This window comes from Phaethon lepturus, unplaced genomic scaffold (genome assembly GCF_000687285.1).
Source record: "Phaethon lepturus isolate BGI_N335 unplaced genomic scaffold, ASM68728v1 scaffold25856, whole genome shotgun sequence".
Classification (NCBI taxonomy): Eukaryota; Metazoa; Chordata; class Aves; order Phaethontiformes; family Phaethontidae; genus Phaethon; species Phaethon lepturus.
The window spans coordinates 15,815-37,056 of record NW_010548639.1 but is presented as its reverse complement, the minus strand read 5'-3'; the positions used below and the strand labels follow the sequence as shown (position 1 = coordinate 37,056).

The following is a 21,242-nucleotide window of genomic DNA, read 5'->3' as shown; positions in this document are numbered from 1 at the left end:
GGCGGGCGGCAGCTGCCGCGGGGCAAAGGCCGCTCTCCTCTGCCAGTCCCCGGGCAGTGGGATCCCGCATTAAACCACAAAGCCTGAGGGGAAAAAAAAAAAATTTCAGATGCTGTTATTTTATGTCGTTCCACAGAGAACAACTAATCCGATGCTGAAAATGTTTTCTTACACACTCTGCTGGAGGAACTTGTCTCCTGCCCTTTATCAAACTGAGGCCATTTTCACCAGCTCACAAATTTGGTGGCCGTTTCTCAGTGCAACTCGGACTACTGCCACCAAGAGGTGAAGTAGTAACCACTGCACTTAATGTCTCGGGACAAACTAAAATTAGGAAACTCTCTCTCTCCCCTTCCTCCCCAAAATGGATTTTGCACTCTTTTTTAACTACAAGAAAATAGTTGCTACTCCAGCAGTGGAATTGAGTGGGTGCTACTGACAGTTCTTTTACTTGTGCTCTATTACAAAGAAAACTGCCCAAACCACATTTTTAGCATAGACAGGCAAGTTCTGAAAAACACTTGCAATTACTCGGGTGTATTTGGGGCTACAGGGGGTACTTTGAGCAAATCAGGCATTCATGTAGAGGAATGCATCTGAAAACAGCTGCAAAACTCAGGGAGATCGCATGAAGCTGCGTAGTTTGCTTAAGATGCTGATAAAATGGCATCAGTGTCTCAGTGAAAGTGATGAGGAGCCTAACCTCAGAGGGTTCACAAGAAGAGGAATGCTGAGAAGGTTGATGAAGATTGGGTATGCAAGAACACAAGCAAGCAGAAGACCCTTAGAGAGTAGATTAATCACCCAGGAAATGTAGTTTTGGATGAAAAAAAAAATTTAGACTACATGATGGAAGGATATCATGAAAGCCCAAGTGAGGGCAATAACCTTCATTACAGCAGAAAACTAAAAGAACGTTAAATGAACTATTATATCCTAGTTCAGTACTATATATTCATAGACTTTATCTCTGAGCACATCCTCACAGAACAGTGTAGCATTATTGTTTCTGTAGTGCAGTGGGAAATTCAGAGTAATGCACAAACTAATACCTGGTTCCATTCCTTGCCAACAGCTCAAGCTTTTAGACTAGCCCTTTCTCAGGGCAGAGAAGTGTAAATAAATGAGAGCTGTAATGACAGAGAAAACACTTCCTTTGCATGCTGCCTCAAGTTTATTCAAAGCAATGACAGATGAGAAGAAAGCAAAAGAAAACAAACTGAAGAGAAATTAAGAGGACAACATACTGCTGTTTTTTTTAATAAATTAAAAAAAAAAAACCCACACCAAAAGAATCACACCAACAAACCTGTAAAAAGAGAAAAAAAATAGGATGTGAGGCTCTTGAGAGAAGTGGTCTTAGTATGTACAACTTCTTTAAATGCAGGCTGGGGGAGCACCTTAGGGGCTTCAAATTGGCTCCAGTAAGGGGGCATAGGCGTGAACACGGCAAAAACCCCAAGGTGTGTTTTCAGATGGTATTTTTTGACTAGCATCCTACTTCATATTTATCCAACAGGAGGCAAAGGAGAAAAGAACTGGAAGTCTCATGCAAGCATCTTAACTCTTCCAAGAAGCAGAAGGGAATGCAAATTTTTCAGTCAATTCTTACATGTAATGTTCATTTAACATGATATAAAGGAATCAATTTAAGTTCATAATTAAAAATTACAAATCCATCTTAAGTTTCACATATTTGCATATGATCCTAATATGTTTCACATATTCAACAGTGATCCTAACTGCAGCCATGTTGTCAGAATCTCACAAAGGGTAGTAATGCTCCATACTAGGAGACAGGACAGGCAAAGGCAACTCAGCAGCTAGCCTAACACAGAAACATGGCAGGATTATTGCCAATGCCTAAGATTCCTCTGCTCCCTACTAGCTTTCTATGAAGTTAGCAGCGTTTACAGGATGCACTAGGTTAAAGTTCAGGATATAACAGATTAAAACTAAGCAAGTAAACTAACTCAAAACTCCAATTACCCTTCACAAAATGTTTTAATATAAACAGCTCACAAGTCAAATAAATTGCCCTAATGCATTGCTAAGCTGCAGACATGACATGTCCATGTACAAAACTGTAGTCTTAATTCTGAGCTATCAAAAGCAAGAGCATGACAAAGTTCTTGCGCAACGTGTCATAGCAGCACGACTGCATTCAGTACAAAGAAAACCATGGAATCTACACTATACGAAAAGGCAAGGTAAGAGAAAGAAGAAAGCTCATGCTTCAGCACATCTTTTCTTAGTTGAAACACATTCCTGGAAGCATGTGATTTTCCACATTCTTTAATTTAAATGTACAGAAACTTTTTTATAAACCAATCTCAAGAAATTAACTAAATGTTTATGTGCTTGCTTAGTATTAAAATACCCGTGTTGACTCTCAAATCAGTGTTTTCTGGGAGTCTCACCCTAAACAAATTGATTCCCGTGCCTACTCCTGTTGAGGAAGCTCAGCTAAAAACACTTTCTTCTTAAAAAGAGGAAATTTTGTAACTGTTGTTTTATTTGTGTCCAGAAATCATGACAGTAGTGCCAAGGGTCTTTTGTCGTATTTGGCACGTTACAAGCAATAAACCCAGTTTACGAGAGCTGGGATTTCACATGTAGATTTTTGTACTTAGTACAGGAGTGAAGTTGCTGACTCGCTTTCTGCTAGATCTAGAAGTATATGGTAAAAATGCCACATAGTGTAAAAAGGTAAAGTATACTGACTAAAGAAGAAACTGTAACTTCTAGTATAATTTCACTCAGTATCCAAGATTGCAGAAATGCCCCCTTCCCCCAAGTTTATGGTAGCCAAAAGACATTACATTAATTAATTAGAAATTACCATACCTTTCAAATGAAGGAGTTCACCCCAGCCACAACCTCAAAGAAAAAAAAAAACAAAACAAAACTGGTAGCAGTGAACTTTAAAACAGTGAAGCTGTAGAGCTGCTTGTTTGGCAGAAATATTTCTTGAGGCTGAAGTGAAGTACAGTGGTATTATGAGGACATCCCTTCCTCCATTCACAATCCACAATCTCTCCCTAAAGAACATCTCATTGAAAACAGGAAGCCACCTTCTTCTAGATGATTCAATATGCTAAAAATAAATAGTTTTGGAGGGTATTAAAAAAACAAAAACAAAACCACCCCCCCAACAGGAAAAAAAGAAACAAAATCCACATTTCCCTCGTTTGAAGCCCAGATATTGCAAAATTGAGACCAAAATCAAGACAACAAAACAACTTTGCTTACAGTTCCAGACTAAGAATGTGAAGTTTGTTACAAATGTTGAGTATCATTCCAGAGTTTTACTTTATAGAATAGAGAAGTTAGGTTTTAAGAACCTTCAAGTTGTTCAGAAACCTTTCAAAGAAAAGCATAAGGTGCTTGAGACTCAGAAATAAGAACCTAATCTGATTTAAGAACTCTGCTTCTCTAATGCTACCTTAGAGAACTATGCACAAATGCATTTTGTGACGTATTTGAGCAAATTTTTCTTTGCTTTTATTCTCTTCCCCATACACAGGCAAAATAAAAACTGTAAATTGAAGTAGAGCCTAATGCTGTTGGGACAGCAGTTCAAAATTGGACAAAAAGCTTTCTCTCTATGTTGATGCTTGGCTGCATCTTCATATTACAATTCAAAAAGCGCTACAGACAGCTGTATATAGACTACTATTTTTAACCAGTCACATCTAGAAATAACTCTATTGTTGAGTTGTCTAAACTGGTCTATCTAGAACTAGTACAGTGTTGTGGCAAAATTTCTCCAAGTTATTCCCCAAACTGGCAAATACTAGAAAATAATAAATAAATACATAGGAAAAAAAAAAACCATCATACTTGATTCTTCCATAGTTTGTTTACAGCATTTTAAAGGAAGAAAATCCTCATCTTTAGTGTTCACCCATGAGGAAACAGCAACTCTAATTACACCAGAAAAGGAGAAAAACACACAGTTTAATCCAAATTCCAGCAGTACTCTTCTCCCACCTCCCATTTCTAGCATTGCAATTCAGTACACATTATGAAACAGTATCTAAGTCTACAATACTTTTCCACAAGTTACGTTCTCTTATGCAGAAGAGCAGTAGTAGTTTGAGCTTACAGTGTGTTCGTTTGGACATCTGAAAACATCTTGCAAAGTCTTAAAATATTTTTGTAAGTTTAGCAAGTAGACATTCATTTGACAGAGTAATTTGAGGATGAAGGGCATTAGTAACAAAGTAAGGTATAAGAAATAAATTTATAGTGACAGGAAAGAGTCCTAATAGGAAGAGGGCAATTCCATTAAATACTACTTCTATGTTTCAGGGCGTAAACATTACTTTTTCCACAGAAAGCTCAGACATTTAAATACTGGCATATACCAATTTCAGATTAGGGTAGAAGTAAAGCAGTCACAACCTTTGTGTGCACTGTAAGCATAAGCAAACTTTACAAGCAGTAATACATGTGTATTAACACTGAATTCGGAAAATTACTGCATTAGTTCAAGATATGAATTATGCAAGTTTTCATCCAAAGCTTTGAGAAGTGTTCTGTTTCTGTATGACTAATTCAAGCGTGAACTTAAGCGCTGGTACACAAAGCAGTTATTCTGAAGGTATGTAAAAGTTTGTTCAAAAATTTCAGCAGACGGGATTCTTTTCTAGAATTGGTAACTGCTTACATAGTTCCAATTCCTGTGGGGAACTGGATGTTCACTTCCTCAGTGGGAACAGCTTCTTATGCCATAACTACTTAGATATGAAGAAAATTCCTTCATGCGTTTTTCCATACGCTTCATCACTTCCTCACCATAATTTCATCATTTTGTCAGGCATCTCCCCTTCAGCAACCAGGACACTGCTTCCTTGAAACCTGCTTAAGCTTTCCATGAGAAAAATGCTGGGGTTTAGGTATTACCTGGGTTATTATGTGTTCATTTTACAAATCTGCCTTAAGTTCTAAATAGGGGGGTGGGGTGTATTTCACTTTTTTAGCACAATCTTTAGATTGTAAAGTGGGGAGTTTCTAAAAATTTTGCTTTTCTGGGGTTTGATCAAACTGACTACCTCCAGTGCTGAGGAACTGTACATTTCCTATTCCACAGTGCAACCAAGAATGCTTCCATATAGAGCTTCCAGGACAAAGCCTGATATTCCCTGTAATCAGTACTCTGTGGCTGGACACCGAGACCAGACCAGGGCCCCCTCTCTGATGTTATTAAAGAATTTTCTCTCCCTCCCACCCAATGCCATCTGTACAGCTGCCTGGAAAAGAAACACATTAAAAAGAACACAGATAAAAGGACAATGGGGACATAAAAGTGTTATAAGACCTGAATAAGCAGAGGTTGAAAGTGAAGGGAGGAAAAATACTGATTAACTTATAAAGGAGGAAGGTACCCAGTGAAAAAAAGAAGTAGAGCATCCAGTGTTCCAGTCTCATCTACTCTGGGGACCAATCAGGATGCAGAGAGTACCACAAGAGATACTTATGGGGATCATCAACCACATGTTCTGGTTTCTAATGATAAATGAAAAGGAGTTTCAGTCTTAACTCTGACTCCACACAGTGAAACAGGTGTACCACCTCTGTTACACAATGGTGATGACTGATGAAATTACCAACAGGAAGGATCAGCTGGGCTCCTCAATTCACTTTGGGCAACAAACTATCTCAAAGCTTACTGGTATTAGCTAACCTAATCCGATTGAATTTGCAGGAATGGATTAGAACAAACTCTGATAATTCTGTGCCAGAGAAACAGGAGGTACCAAGTATTTGGGTGTGACATTAATTTTCAGGAGCACATCCAAGATCAGGAAATCAACAGTCTACGCATTCCAATTCACAGTCCAACAGTGTTAACAGATATTTTAAGTTTGCAAAATCCTACACTCAATACTGCAAGAATGCTCTTCTGCAGATTTCTTTGAAATCAAACAAATATGGTTTAATCACACAGAAAGATCATATTTTCTCCCAAGAGATTTTTTTTTTAAGCTACACTAAGTCAATTTTAACAATGAATTCTTCTGGGAAAGAAGAAAAATAGCAGGCAACGTATTTCCAGGTTCCCAAAACAGCCACTGACAGCCTAACCTCTGAAGACAGATACTTTTCTGTTAGACTCTCCCTTACGTTAGAACTTGGAATATTCCAAGTCCAAAACCATAACTGGAATTTAATTCAGTCAGAAATTCATCCACCCTAGCACATGGGATGTTAGTAGTAGTAGTAGTATCTATGGCATGTATTTGTCAGAAGACAAAGTCATAATGGTTCTTCTTCATCCTAAGATGTATGAATCTGCAATGTGCAAGAGACATTTAAAAATCAATATTTACTAGCACTACTAAACCACAAAACATTCAAGTAGTATATAACTGTAATGCAAGCCCTTGCATGGCAATCCAAATTTATTGAACTACTGATGCTAAGTCATACAAAATTGCACCACTTTAATTAAGGCTTTTAGTTTACATTTGGCCACCTCAAAGCAGTTGTAACATTAGGTTGGTCAATTTAAATACTGTGGCTCCCTGTTGGATATACACACAATCTTTACACCCAAACGTTAATGCATACAAAGCAACAAGGCATTGTTAAATAAATCAGCAAAAGTTAATTACTGCAACTTAGGCCCTGTGACCAATTACACATGATTAAAATTACTTCCCACATTCACATCCACAGTACTCTTCCACCATTTAACATCTCAACCAAAACGTTACACATGTAAAACAATCACTAACAGGCAAAAGTACTAAACCTGTATATTTGGTATTGCAAATACACTTATGCATGAGCAAGCAAGGGAATTCACAGTGAGAATCTACAGCTGCAGAAGCCCGAAAATGATTTACAAAAAATTGTTAAATCATTAAAAAATTGTTTTAAAATATACACTTCTTGTTGTAGACCCCCACTGTACACACAACTATAAACATTGTTCCCTATGTAAACAAGGAAAAGGAAACATACAATAAAAGGTTGAAAAGTCTGGACATTTCCTTCCCAACAGATATTAAAGGCCATGTCTCTAGTCAGACATTATACTGAAAGGACTCTTAAAGACTAGATCACTGTCTCCACAGGTTTTTCCTAAAATTAAAAAACTATATAGCTGTTGTGTTAATCAAAGCGCTTTTGTACAATACGATGATGATGATCCTGTATTTCTTTAAAAAAGTTACAATAAGCTACAAATACCGATGAAGCAAAGTTATCTGGAGTAGTCTATATAGGAGCTCTTTGGACTTTCTTTTATTATGCTAAAATAGTGGTGCTTTTAGGATTTACATTATTGTACTCTCCAATAGAAAGTGGGGATTGTTGAAGTATACAGTACACAGTTTTCATACATGTACAACATTGGTGGATGAACAATGTCTCTTATCAGTAATACTGGATGTAGGCTCTGGTTTTACCAGTTGCATACACTTAGAATATTTATAAGTAAAAATCTCTCGTGACACTGGAAAGTGATTAGAATGTGCAAACTGATGTAGTAGCTTTCATCCATTTCTCAAAGGGTACCACCACAGGAAAGTCCATTTAAGATGTTGGTAGGTTTAATAAAGTTGGAATGCTGGCACTGTTGAATTGGGCAACAGTTCTTCAGACCTGTAAGAACAAAGCATGAGGTTAGTATTAGTAACAACTATTTGTCATTGCTCTTCAATTAAAACAACTAAAGCAGGAATTAGCAAAATTCTTAGCAAACAGACTTGGAAAATGATCTTATTGCTTCTCCTCTACTAATATAATTTCTACTGTACACATACAAATAACAGACTATCTCAATTAGTAAAACTGAATTGGGACACATACGGTAATGCAAGCTGAACTGTGGATGCATTATTTGGTGGGTAGGACTTGTTTTGCTTACAGTATGACAGTTCCAGTAGCTTTAAAAACACAAACACATTTGGAGGATCAAAGTTCCTGAATCAAAAGCCCTGTTAAGGAAATGCAGCAGCCATTTCTGCCATCCTCAGCTGATGCTTTTGGAACCCTTCTCATTTTACTTGGAACTGGTCCAAGTTGTTCAAAACCAGTAAGTTTTAATATAGATACCAAAAAGAGTTAAACATGGCACTATCTGAATATTAATAAAAGCCTGTAATTTATGACAGTGAGATATCCTACCTACTGGATCCTCCAGTATATCAAATAGGTCTATCAGATGACAAAATAATGGATCATAGCACTGAAGCAACCTGAACCACCATATGTCCAGTAAAACTGAAGGGAATCGAGATGAACAGGAAACTTGCATAATGTCAAGTTGATCAAGAGAGACCTCTGTCCATACTAAGGTTCAGAGGTGGAAAGGGGGAAACAACCTGCCCAAGAACAAGTTGCAGAAAAAAATTCATGCCTGCTGACTAACTTCTGAAAAGACTTGCTAAAGAGCAGGCTGGAGCTTGCTTGAGCCCTCAGCAGCATTCTTCAAGCGTGGATTTAGTCATGTAGAACATTAGCCAACCACCAACAAATGATAAAGTGATCTAGTAACCAATAGCTCCAGGTCAAATACTTGGAGCATTACAATGATCACTTCACCGTTCTCTTCCGAATGTACTAAGTACAACGCAACCTATAAAATACCCATAGTCTAAAGAAAGCAAGCTAAATTCCTATGACATCATGCAAATACATGCAGGAGTTCAGAGCAGGAAGTGACATTTTAGCATGCAAACTGCAATATTTTACAGTGTGCATTCCTGATAATTGAGCTCTTGCAGTATACTCTATCAGTCTTTAAAAAAGAAAACCCTATTTCCAAAAGCTAAAGTTTTGAAGTATCAGAAAAAACATCCTTAATTTGAGCTCTACTAACACCTTAAAGCTTGAAAAAAATTTGTATTAGTGTGAACAGTGTATCTTGCACTTACTTGTAGTTCTGACTTTAGAATGGCAGAATAAAGACACTAAAAATTTCTATGGTAACGTAAATCAAGAATTTTCAATGGTGTTCTGCATCAACAAGCTACCACATTTGTTGAGGTTTTGTTTGGTTTTAATAGCCATAATACACAGAAAATTTTAAAAGGTTTACCTGGCTCAGAGCTACAGTACAGCTATGTATTAAAGTAGCTGACATGATGACTTTTTGCGTGCTTTTCCAGGCACTGGAGTTTTTCTGTTAATTTGTCGCACAAGGTCATAAAAGATCTGAGAATATAAAAATCAGTTGGTTATTGGAATTAAGAGGCTTCTCTTGTAACCTTAAGCCTTGAATTTTCACACATAATATACTTATACTCAGGAACCCCTGGAAATATTTGGTTATCACAAAGCCAGAAAGTGAAATCATGTACTTAATTAACAGCCGATTATTTTCTATTTAACATAATTGTCTGTCAAGGCTTTTCCACTTTCAATGAAGCAAACTGGAAAGGCATCTATAATTCTACAGCTGTTTAATCTCTGGGTCAAATTTATCTGAACACACATGATACATGTCACAATGATCAACTACTATGCACTATTACTTTGCAGTTTATCACCGAAGTCAAGAAACAGGCCATGGCTTGCTTCTATCTCAAATCACTCAAGATACTCTTTTAAAGAAAGTTCTAGTAAGTTTTAACTCCACATTTTCATGGTAACTCAAGTACACTGCATATTCTGTAATAGTCTCTTATATTTGAATGAGATCATACTTTTCCAGATACTTAAAAAATACTAAAGTCTAGAGAATTAATTCAGCAGCCTCTCTAGGACTACAGCATGACATAAGCGTAACATTTCCTAGAAAAGGAACTTGTCTATGAGACTCTCTCACACTTTGAATCTCTAGAATTCTAATTAGAACATGATTTTGTTGAAAGGCTAATTTAAGACAAGTCTAGATACTACAATTAAACAGCATCTGTTTCGTTCATAACTGACATTGTTCCAATTATTTCTGCATCTCCTAAATCAAGGAAGTCCTCATGCTAAAACCATGATAGCAGTTTCCTAAGCACTGGCTGCAAAGCAGCAAACATTCCAACAAGGACTTTTAGTATTTGTTGAAATTCAGTTCTAGTTTATTAAACATATGACTTTTATATAGTTAAGCTGATTAATTTGTATTTACAAAAAACAGAATAGTTTCCAGAAATTCCCAACTAATTAAACACACATTACTCATTTTTAAAATCAGCTGTGCTTAAAACCACCACACTCATTTGATTACACGTAAGTCTTGCACAGAGGCCCTTTTAGCCTGATTGATGCTGCCAGCAATGTTTTCCAGAAGACACAATGAGTTGCAGGGTTTATTGTAATATTCAAGCTGTCCCAGAAATGTAAACACTAACACAGCTTTTTAATTTTTGCATCCCTTCCTTTATGCTGGCACTTCACCTGGATAAGAAGGTAGTCCCAAAAATGTGTGTGTTTAATCAGTCACTTAGCTCCTGCTAAATAAATAAGTAGCTACATTGCAGAGAGGGTTTTGATGTCTTTTTTTAATTTTTTTTTTTAAACAGAGCACTTATTCAGGTCTCTTCACTAATCAGCTGTTAATTTAGACAAAACCATTAAGAGTTTTTTGTCCTTACCATCTCAAATAATTTAATACCAAATAACTTAAATAATTTAGTTTTAAGGACTTAACTCTTAAAGGTGTCTCTCTTTTCTACAAAAAAAAAAAAAAAGCAGCCTAGCAGTGCATTCTCAGTGGATAGAGATTATATCAACTAGGGAATGTAACATGAAAAAAGTATTTATCCCAAATTCATATGAATATAATTTGAAAGCTAATTATACTAACATTAATATAATTTTCAAGAGTCCTAAGTCAAAGATAACTACATCCTTCAATGGAAATATCTTACAAATTCTCACAATAGCTTTGTACAGTTTTGTCCATTACAGTGAATGTTATTCATGATTTTGTTAGTTTTTCTTGACAAATGGTAATGTTTGGTTACCAGAACACAGTATCCAATCCTTCTCTCCCTGCCATCCCTCCCATCATAGGTAGTATGCCTTACCTCGTTAACATTTATCTTTGATTTTGCAGAAGACTCTAAGAATGCACAGTTATTCCATTGCCTTGCTAGGTTCTGACCTTGTTCCTTTCCCACAACTCTTTCATCTTCCAAGTCACACTTATTGCCAACCAGAATCATAGGCACCTAAAACCAATGTAATACCAGCAAAGAATTCATTAAATATTGGGAAGGCACAATGCAAACACCCCCCCCGCTCTGAATCCTTAGGGGATCCTGACCTCCAGAGTAATTAAGCTCTGGTATAACAGAAACTTAAGTTTACAGTTGTGTGAGACTTTGACATTCAAATGAAAGTGACTGCATTTTTTTGCCTGCTGTTTGGCAGGGCAGTGGGGGGAACGGTTTGAGGATTTGCTACACCGCCAATTAAGAAAATTTCACATCTTTTTCTAGAAGACCTAATGAGTTTTCATTGAGATGTTTAAGGTGTCAAGAAATCTACTGAACAATATGCTACAAGATTCTCACATGTTCAGAAATCCTGGAAAAAGTGGTCTGTACTGGGTAGCATGATGAAGGATGCGAAAGCTTTCACCATTCCTCTGCTTCCAGAGTATTGGCACTCCTTTCAAGAGCAGTTTGCTCAGAGTTCTCACTAGTAAGCTGATGCACACAGAGGAAAGAAACATGCTAGCTTATCAAAATTACTAACTACAGAAAATACTGAATTGACCTTTGTGGCAGGAAAAGGTAACCATACAAAGTTGTTCAGGTTTTTTTCTTCTTCCTTTTACTAATTTAAGGACATAGCTAAGTTTTTCCAAAATTCAAGTGTTGAAAAAGCATTTTGATCATTTAATTTCCCCCCACTGAGAAAGCAAGTAATGCCTAAGCATTGGCATAGGAAAAACTTTATGTAAATTTTGGCAAGAACTCAAGTTGCACCTTGAAGCTCATTATCTTTCTCCTGATACTATGGAATGGCTTTCAGGACTGAGGGGAGCATTCTAATGAGAAATACAATTCAAATGAATTACTACCAAAGAAAGCTTATGCAAATCAGCATAAATATATTATGTAAACTAAGGTTTTGAATATTGTCACATTTATCTTTATTTTAGTGTACAAAATTACTTTGATGCTAAACAAGGCTATAACTTGGTAGGCTCTGGACAGGAAAGAAATGTGCAACTTAAATACTACCCTTTTGAGATACATTTGTGATAATGGGTAAGTAATCCACTGAACATAGGCAAGATCTGCACATGCTTACAGTTAAGAAAGTGCAAGGTGGTTTGTATTACAAGAGTCACAGTGAACTTCCCTGAAATTGAAACATGTAATATGTTCTGTGTCTGCTTCCAGCAAAAGCATATGTGGATACATGAAGTAAGGAAAGGATCAAAGTTTCCATGAGCACACTTAACAAAAACTGTTCATTGCTTGCCTTTTTTTTTTCCCCAGGGAAGACTTTCTGTCTGATGGCTACAACCTACAAGGTGTTTCTGTTAAAAAAACACTTTTACTGCTGTTTCACATTTGAAATACCTTTCTTGCTAAGGAAAGCTAAGCAAACTAAGGGACTAAGTATTCACTTCTTACAACTCAGTAAGTTTGGGGTTTTTTTTAATCAATTATAAACTGGAATGTTTTAGCCTCTCTTTATAGCTTTAGTAATGCTAAGAGGTGCATACTGAAATTGTGTGCAAATAATATGACCAAACTTACTTGCAGTCACACACACAAAATATAAAAGCTACATAACATACAAGTTTAAAGCTTACGGTACTGCCTTCTGTAAGAACTTAGAATTCTGTGCTTTTAAAATACCATTAACAGTAGGCATTTTGAAGAGAAAAATCAAACTGTACCTTTTTTAAACCTTCATTGATAGTAATTAGTACTAGTGAATAACATTATATACAGTTTCAAATAGAGTATTTTAAAGGAAGACATTAAAAAGACAATTCTCTTTATATACCACATGACAATTTACAATTTCTCCAGTTTGCCTTAAGAGTTGCATTTCTGTACTATGCACCTACTGGTTGATTTGTCTCTTAATTTAAAGCTTGGAATCTATCCAATCATAGTGTATACATTACAACATCTGTAATTAAAACTGTAAATATAGGCATTAAGCATTTTTAGAGATGCTTACATCATCAGTGTCTTTGACTCGAAGAATCTGTTCTCTTAGATCCTGTAAATCATTAAATGTGGACTGTGCTGTGATGGAATATACTAATGCAAAACCTTGTCCATTTTTCATGTATAGGTCTCTCATTGCTGTAAATTGTTCCTGTAATTAAAAAAAAAGATACAGACATTGCATTCAGTTTGCACTTTCCTTACACAAACTGCCATATACTTCAGGTCACAAATGGATCACAAGTACATGCATTTGTGTCCCCCCCCACCCCCCTTTTAAACTGACTACTATTTTACTGCTTGACTACAAGCATTACAGTAAACCGAACTGCTTTTAAATAAATCTGGTTTGGAACGTTATCTGGGGTGGCTGAACAATATCTAGATATTGCCAAAGGCTATACCCTGGGGAAAAAAAAAATCACAGAAACTATAGTAATTTTAAAAGAGAGGAGGTACAGCAGAAGGTACAATGTAATCTGTAGATTTTACAGAAGTTACACTCCTCCCAAATGCTTCCTTACATGCCAACTTTTTCCTATCTCCTGACTGTTCTTTAAAACGCATTGCAAAGTAAGCGTATCCCTTTTCAGCCTCCATTTTGCAGTCTGGGCACTTTCCTATGTTAAATTCTACTTTCGTTTTCAAGGAGATTGACTAGAGGATGGAGATAAATAGAGTTGTCACATTTCCTAAACTTTGCTGACAACTACGATACTGCGTATGAAGACTCACTGGTGCACTGCACAGCAGCATTAGGACTTCTCTCTGTTTGAAAACTCTCACCAGTATGACTTTGGAACAGCATTTGCCTTTCTCGCACTGGTGACTTGGCTATCTTGTGACTGATCAATCACTCATTAAGTCCCTTGCTGTATGTCAGATGAAAAGCCCAATATATTTTGAGAGAACAGCCACTCCATCTTTCTGTAGTTTTACATGGCCTTACTCTAATATGGAATTTAAATAAATTATTATTGGACCAGATTACTATTGTAGTTCAGAAAACACATGCTACACTCCAAGGGTCTTGAGCTTGCACTCACTGGAATCAATGAAGGAAATGAGTGCTTTCATTAGATTTCAGAACAAGTCAGAGAAAAACCTGGCCAGTATGCAAAGGGTCAGCATAAACCCTGTGTTTTGAGCTCACATAAGCTGACTAAAGTGATGCTATTTTTATTCCAATGTCAGAGTACATCTCACATACAAAAGAAAAAGGAGAGGACAAGAAAGCAAGTATTTTCTACAGCAAAAGAAATCAAACCCTTGTAAGCATCAGGCCTAAATTTTCCTCTCGGCAACGTAAACTTAAAACAGCAGCACAACCTCTTTTAAAATTCTCAATCTTGTGTGTTTTCCCCTATTACAGAACATGAGCTCACAGGAAACTTGCAATTCATTTTCTGGTGCAATATTCAAGTCTTGTTTAAATACTATTATGTTAACGAACATCCTTTAATCCAACATACTGACCACAATTACTTCTCTTTAGAGAATGGGGAAGGGAACGTGTCATCATTTACATCTCTACAGCTTTTGATGGTGGTGAACACTGTACATGAGTAGTTGGTTTACATACCGTTCCTGCAGTATCTAAGATTTCAAGCATACACTGTTGTGCATCTACTTCAACTTGCTGTCAAGAGAGAAAGATATGGTTAGTGTTTTTCCTCTTGCAACTCTCCCCTCTGAAGACACCAGGAATTGTGTGGTTTTATAAACAAATTCATAATGCATAAAGCAACATAATGGCTTAAGAAGTTTATATGGATATACACTTTGAAAACAGCAGGAAGAAGCCTTTCAAAGAGCCCTAGCAACATTTTCAAAAGCAGCGTCAGCAGCCACGTACCACTTTGCAAAGTGATTAGGGATTTTTGATTATTAAAAAGGAGGCTGCTAAATTTGTAATAATGGCTGTCAGCAACTAGCACAACTAATTTCTACCTGTTTCAGGGATCATTCACAGATTGCAAGAAAAGTACAGGTGAAAGCTAGAAAGTTGGATCAGCATACTAATGCTCATTTAATACTAATTATATCAACAAAGAGAAAAAGTAGTACACAGAAAACAATAAACCAAGCAAACCACTAAAAGTGGTGTCCCCAAAACAAGCCCTTAGTGTCACTAATTAGGAAACTGATCCAGCTTAGAAATATTTGCAAGAAATGGAAGGTTTAAGCAGCCAGATCAGTTCCTATATCTATTTCAGAGTTCCTCTACCTAGTTCCTACGTAAAAAAAAAAGCCTTAAGGGCATCAAAGGACATGGAAGCGCCCTCAAGCTGTTCCAAGCAGGCTACCCGCATTTTTTTTTTTTCCTTTCAAGCCATTGGTACACTTCCCTTGTTTCCATGTGCATGTACAATTCCTAGTTGGCCAATCGGCACTTAGAAAGAACTTCATGTCCCCTATTCCCGATATATGCATTATCACTAGTTTACCTTTGAGTTTTTCTTTTGTAACTAGATTTGAGCTTGTAGGGCAGTGGTAGGCATTTCCACTCCTCTTATACAGCCCCCGTGTCACACAGGGATGGAGATTCCTTCAATAGCCACTATTTTAGCATATATTGCTGACAAAGTTACTCAGCTAGTTCAGCAGCATCTACTCTCTTTATGATGAAATATTTGGGGAGTAAACCAAGATGTCAAGTTTTAAGACTTCATGCTCAAATTATACAGTTCCAGACAAACTCAAAATATGTCACACCACATCCTCTCAACTTCAAATATTATAAAATTAGATTTAAGATAAATAGTACAGAATTGCAACTGCCAAATCAATACATTTTCAAGTCACCCAAGTCAAGCAACAAGTTAGAATTCTAACTAGCAGCAAGGGGAAGAAAATGACTGCATAAAGTGTTGTCCAGACTTAAGCAAGACTTCAACAATCTGGCTGATTTGAGAAGAATACACAGAGATATTCCTAGTCATTTCAGGACCAAACCTGAAAGTAACATTGTAAGATCTTTGCTTAAAGAATTACTTAGCAAAAAGCAAAATTTCTTGAGATGGCTTTACTTTTTCAGGCTCGACGGAAACAGTCTTTGGAACAACTCACCCAGCAAACATCATGAATCTAGTATGACCTGAAGAATGTAAATATATAACAAAGGAAACATTTCACTTTAGAACAGCTTGTGAATATTTTTCAAGTAATTTACTGGGCCTGACCCAGCAAAGGCCTGCACCAAACATGTGGATAAAATCCAAAATTCCTGCTCTGATACAGAAAAAGTGGCTATATAGAATTTTTTGTTGCTGTTGTCTCTTTAATATGAGTTCTAGCTTTGGCTGGAAGCCCACATGCTGACGACAGACAAGGATTTTTCTAGCATATAGATTTCTATGAGGTTAAAGAAAACAAGTGTGAAATTATCATTTTACTCTAATTCCTCTTCTGTTCAGAAGAGATTCTGGTAGCTATAGGCTGCAACAGCTGCTAATACAGCCTCTTTATTCCAATATAAATGTAGCCCAGTGCTAAAAGAGGAGGTCCTGCAGTTTCTGCCCACTCCCTAGGGTTTGTGCATCTTGCCTCCCTTGTATAGGCACTGGCATTTTTGCGACCACACATCAGAGTATCAATGCATCTAAAAAGAAATTAATCTAAAAAAGAAGAAAGAAAGATTAGTTTTTGACTGTGTCAGTTTCCTAATCTGCTTCACCAAATGGTTAACTCTTCTGGTAGCAGTCCAGATGTAAACTATCTTAGCCTGGAATATTAATCATGGTCTCAGCTGAAACTGAAGAGTGAGCAATATGGAGATTCAAGATGAGGCAAGCAGAATCAGACCTGTCAGCCTGTCATGCTGAAGATGGGAAGAGAGAAACTAACAGGCCACTGTAAATGTTTGTTCATTTATGATAGGTTTGTGTTAACTTATTAATAGAATAACAGCCCATCTAATGGAAGCATATCAAGCTATCAGTTAAATTGTTAGGAATACAGTACGATGCCTTTGGTGTTCTAGAAGCGTGAACTTTTTTTTAGCAAATTCTCCTAGTAGCAAAGCAGCTCCAAAATACAAGCCCAAATCTATCTGCAGATACTAACACATACATGAACTAATAATAAATATTATAAAAAATAAAAAGTGGTAGTGCATTTTACTTCTTTTTTTTAAAACCAATGTTCCCAATTCTGACAATGAAATTACCATTTTTTACTGTCTAGCCTAGTAAGGTATTTATGCTTAAACATTAAAAAGCTAGTCCCAAATTATTCCTTTTATACAGACTTTATGTGCACCTTTACATTTCAAACATTTCATTTGTTTACAAACAACAAATGAAATGTAAATTGACAATTAAGTTACCTGGTATTAAGTGGCATGACCAGGCATACCCTTTTTCAAGCAATGACTCAAAATATTTGACAATATCTACTGCAGTTTTAAGTTTCTGTAACACTAGAGAGGTCTTTTGCATATACCTTTCTGTAGGAGTCTTCTATCGTGGGATCGTATTTTTCAACAAATATTCCTTGAACAAACTGTACAGTCTGCAACACAAAAGTTCTTGTAAGATTCTTCTTGTATACTGACATTTTGTAAACATTGTACACAAATTACTGTTCTACGTGTATAGTCAGTTATCCATTGCATTTCTGAAGGCACATTACGTGATTGACATAACTACAAATCATAAGAAACAATAGGAAGTTAGATGGATATGCCTATTTAACTAAGTACTGTTAGATGAAGCAACACTACACTGTCCTTTACCCACTCTCACTTGGAGTGTAAGAATTAAAGCATGCACTGACTTAAGATTTGTCTAACTGTTGGAATCATTATTAGTTTTTAGCTGAATAAGATACTGTACAACTGCACGGCTTTTACATTTGCATTTAGAACTACTGCGTGTTCTGCTACTTATCTGCCAGCACAGCAATTAGTCAAAAAACAACTGCCAGCATTTACTAGTCTTAACTAGACTCAGTAGGATATTCCTGTGTACCTAGTACGTAGGACGCTTTTAGCGCAAGTCAAGTGGAACTTTAAGACTCAATGGCCAAGTCAGAGCAGACAGGTTCAAATCCAGAAATGCTGCAGTAAGATAAAGAATTCAGAGGTGAAGGAAAAAGTTCTTTCACAATCTAAGATGATTTGTCGTTCAAGTTTTCCGTTAGGAACCACCTTCTAAGAGAATAGTTCTTATGTGACAGAATAGACCTCTAAGCCTTACTTTATGATACAGTGCACAAACTGAAAACCACAAAGTTCTTAGATGGGCTGAGAATATCCTATTCCGTTAAACTTTTCAGTGCTAGTCTAGGTCAGACTAAACTATTCTGTAATTATTTAACTAAAATGCATGAGCTCTTTGGTTTACAAGCATCTACCTGCTGCAGCTATACACCTACTTGCTGGTAAAGATGTAGAAAACATGCTAAAATTCCTACAAACATGCAAATATCTATTTGTATTTGCATAAAAGAAGTATTAATGCTTTAGAGACTGCTATCAAACATTAAGCAAACAGCACCTGAAGACCCTTCCAGAGACAGGAGTTACCAAGGCTTGAAAAAGGCAATCCAATTCATTGTGCGAATTTCATGAAGCAACTTTGATTTGCCACAGACCTATGGCTGGGTTACCCGGTGAAGCCAGAGACTTCCACAGTGTTGTGGCTATGCACTTCACCATGTAAGACAGGCAGAGATCTGACCAAGTACCACCAACTAAGCCTGTACAAACATACTAGCATGTGAGAGCCGTGCCAATGGATGTGGATCCATCCAGTAAAGGATGCACCTATTCTACCCAGGAACCCTCAACAGTCATTACTTACTTTTATGTTTATTTGTGCACACTTACATAAAAGAAATATGGGTAAGTAGAAAGTGTATTAGAGAAAAAAAGACATGAGAGGCCTAGGAAAACATACTTGAACTGCCTCACAGAGTACTTACCAGAGCAGACTTTCCAACACCTCCAGAACCAAGAACAACTAGCTTGTATTCACGCATGATGCAAGAGATAAATCACCCTCAATACCTAAAACACACAATAAGTTGTTCATCATTTTGATCAACAGGACAGCTATTTTAGCATTACTACAGACACTGTAAGATCGCATATGTAACAAGACATGAACAGTTAAATATTAATATCAACTGAAAAATGCAGGAGATATACCATTATATCCAGGCATAACCTAAGCAGGATGTCACTTTATTACACAATATGGAAACTATAGACATTTATTCAAGACATAGTAACTGCTGAACAATGCTACTTTTTCACCTAGCACAAATAAAGTACCTACAAGGTTTTGCTTGTTATCAGGATTTTAACCCTTAAAGAACAACCATTATTTGCATGCTATCTAGCCTAATTTCATAATCAAGATAGTACAGACTTGGAAAGTTCTTTAAATGGAGATTTTTATAGCACATGAAACAGTAATTTAGAGAAAAAGGCACGAACACATTAAGACTCTCTGTAATAAAAGACCTCAGTATCATGATCTTGCCAAAATATCACAGGTGTTTCAAAGAAAGTACACAAGTATCTGGAAGAACTGCTCACACCCATGTGCAAATATCACTTCCTCAAAGGCCTCTGGATGGATTCATCTCCTTTATTTACAGTAAGGAGGAATCAGGCATAGAAACTAATTTACTTCAATTGATAGGACAACTACTTGAATTACAGCAGACCATCCAGCAAGGTGTATTAATCTCGTAACATTTTCCAGAAACCTACAAAATCTCTTCCAGTCACGCAAACAAGTCCGTAGCACCTCTCAACCATAGTCACAGCAAGCATTAAGGTATTTCACAGGTTTCTCAAGATCTTTCATTCACTCACAAGAAGCTGCCTGCACTATATATTTTGCAACAACAGACCAAAACCAATATTCCCAAGACCACAGAGATGCCTAAAGAGCTTGCAGTTTTACAACCACTACATTCACAGTGTTGAATAGGTTTATGGAGTAAACAGCTGCTAATCTTTGTTACCTATGGTACTGATACAGTAATTCTAAGAATATGTCTCAAATTTCACAGCTACTATATCCTCTCCTTATCCAACCCCCAAAATATTTCATATCACACAGGTTTTTGTAATTTTATATATACACATACATATGTAAATGATTTTGTTCATATGAGCTGACATGCATGAAGTGTCTCTAGTCTCCTCCAAATAACTGAAAGCATCAGCATACTGACAAAAAACAGAATGGGAAACTTCTTTAGGCAACAGCATTTCTTTATTTGTATTGTCATTTACTTGAAATAACATCCAAAGTTTGTATCTATTGACCCGAAGTTTGATCTATATGCAGAAAATACAACCACGACACCACAATCCAGTTCACTAAGCAGTGTTTGATAAAAGGGCTTAGTTAGTTTTTTTTAATACAGTGGCCATTTTCAAACTATCAACTCTTAATGCAGCAAACCATCACATATAGTATTTCCTCTACCTCATTACTGTTCTTCCATAAAGAAATATTGAATAAAACCCACTATAGGAAAGCTAACAGTTACTATTGGTAAGAAACAATTATCCAAGAGGAGATAGTATGCATTTTCTCATTCTGAAACACTTAAATGTTAAACGAAGAATCACAGAGACTTGTACAAGAAAATTAAACCAACCTCTTCCCAGCAAACAAACACTTCTCAAAAAGAACAGCAGGATTCCAGAAGTCAGTTTTCAAAAAAATCCCTGTTTAAGTCTGAAAGTTGATTAGTGTTTTGCTAGATATCTAACCACAGTTATAATGACTTTAGTTTCATGAATAACTGAAGGAAACAAAAATATTATTTTGAGATCATTCCTGTCCTACAAGCTACATCTGTTCCTCTGTTCCACGCTAGCTAGTGTGGCTGCCTACAGCAGTCTGCCAGATCTGCTTGCTCATCTTTGCTGAAAACTGACAGAGCAAAAACAAAACAAGGCCACAGATTTTGGGACATGTCTTTGGGTCATACTGCTCAAGAGCACATACCTATTACAGTTCTATTACAGTTAGCAACCGAGCTAACAGGACTGTTACTGCTGCCCTGGGAGGAAGGTCTCAGTTCCTTTCCTGCTCTGGCTCCAGCACCGATCAGATTGAGTTACCTGTTTTCTCCCCTCTTCACCCTCTCTGAAAGCTGAAACCCTCCCCAGGTGAGGAATAA

The 21,242-nt window shown here is 36.7% G+C and overlaps 1 protein-coding gene across 1 annotated transcript; it reads right to left on the bottom strand.

Annotated features, from left to right (window-relative positions):
• Nucleotides 1-6,389: 6,389 nt before the first annotated feature.
• RAP1B (RAP1B, member of RAS oncogene family) lies at nt 6,390-19,104 on the bottom strand. The gene is made up of 7 exons (XM_010290047.1): nt 19,017-19,104; nt 17,535-17,603; nt 14,674-14,730; nt 13,102-13,242; nt 10,980-11,123; nt 9,053-9,168; nt 6,390-7,614 (listed from the first exon to the last, which is right to left on the bottom strand). Exons 1-6 carry the CDS (start codon nt 19,071-19,073, stop codon nt 9,082-9,084), a joined length of 555 nt encoding a protein of 184 aa, XP_010288349.1. The 5' UTR covers nt 19,074-19,104; the 3' UTR covers nt 6,390-7,614; nt 9,053-9,081.
• Between the last annotated feature and the right edge of the window lie 2,138 nt (nt 19,105-21,242).

Excerpts from the sequence above, each read along its gene's own strand:
- RAP1B (XM_010290047.1), bottom strand. The coding sequence starts at position 19,073 with ATGCGTGAATACAAGCTAGTTGTTCTTGGTTCTGGAGGTGTTGGAAAG. Across the intron at positions 17,604-19,016 it reads GTGTTGGAAAGTCTGCTCTG|ACTGTACAGTTTGTTCAAGG; the intron begins GTAAGTACTCTG and ends TTTGTGTTGCAG. Across the intron at positions 9,169-10,979 it reads CAAAGATAAATGTTAACGAG|ATCTTTTATGACCTTGTGCG; the intron begins GTAAGGCATACT and ends TTATATTCTCAG.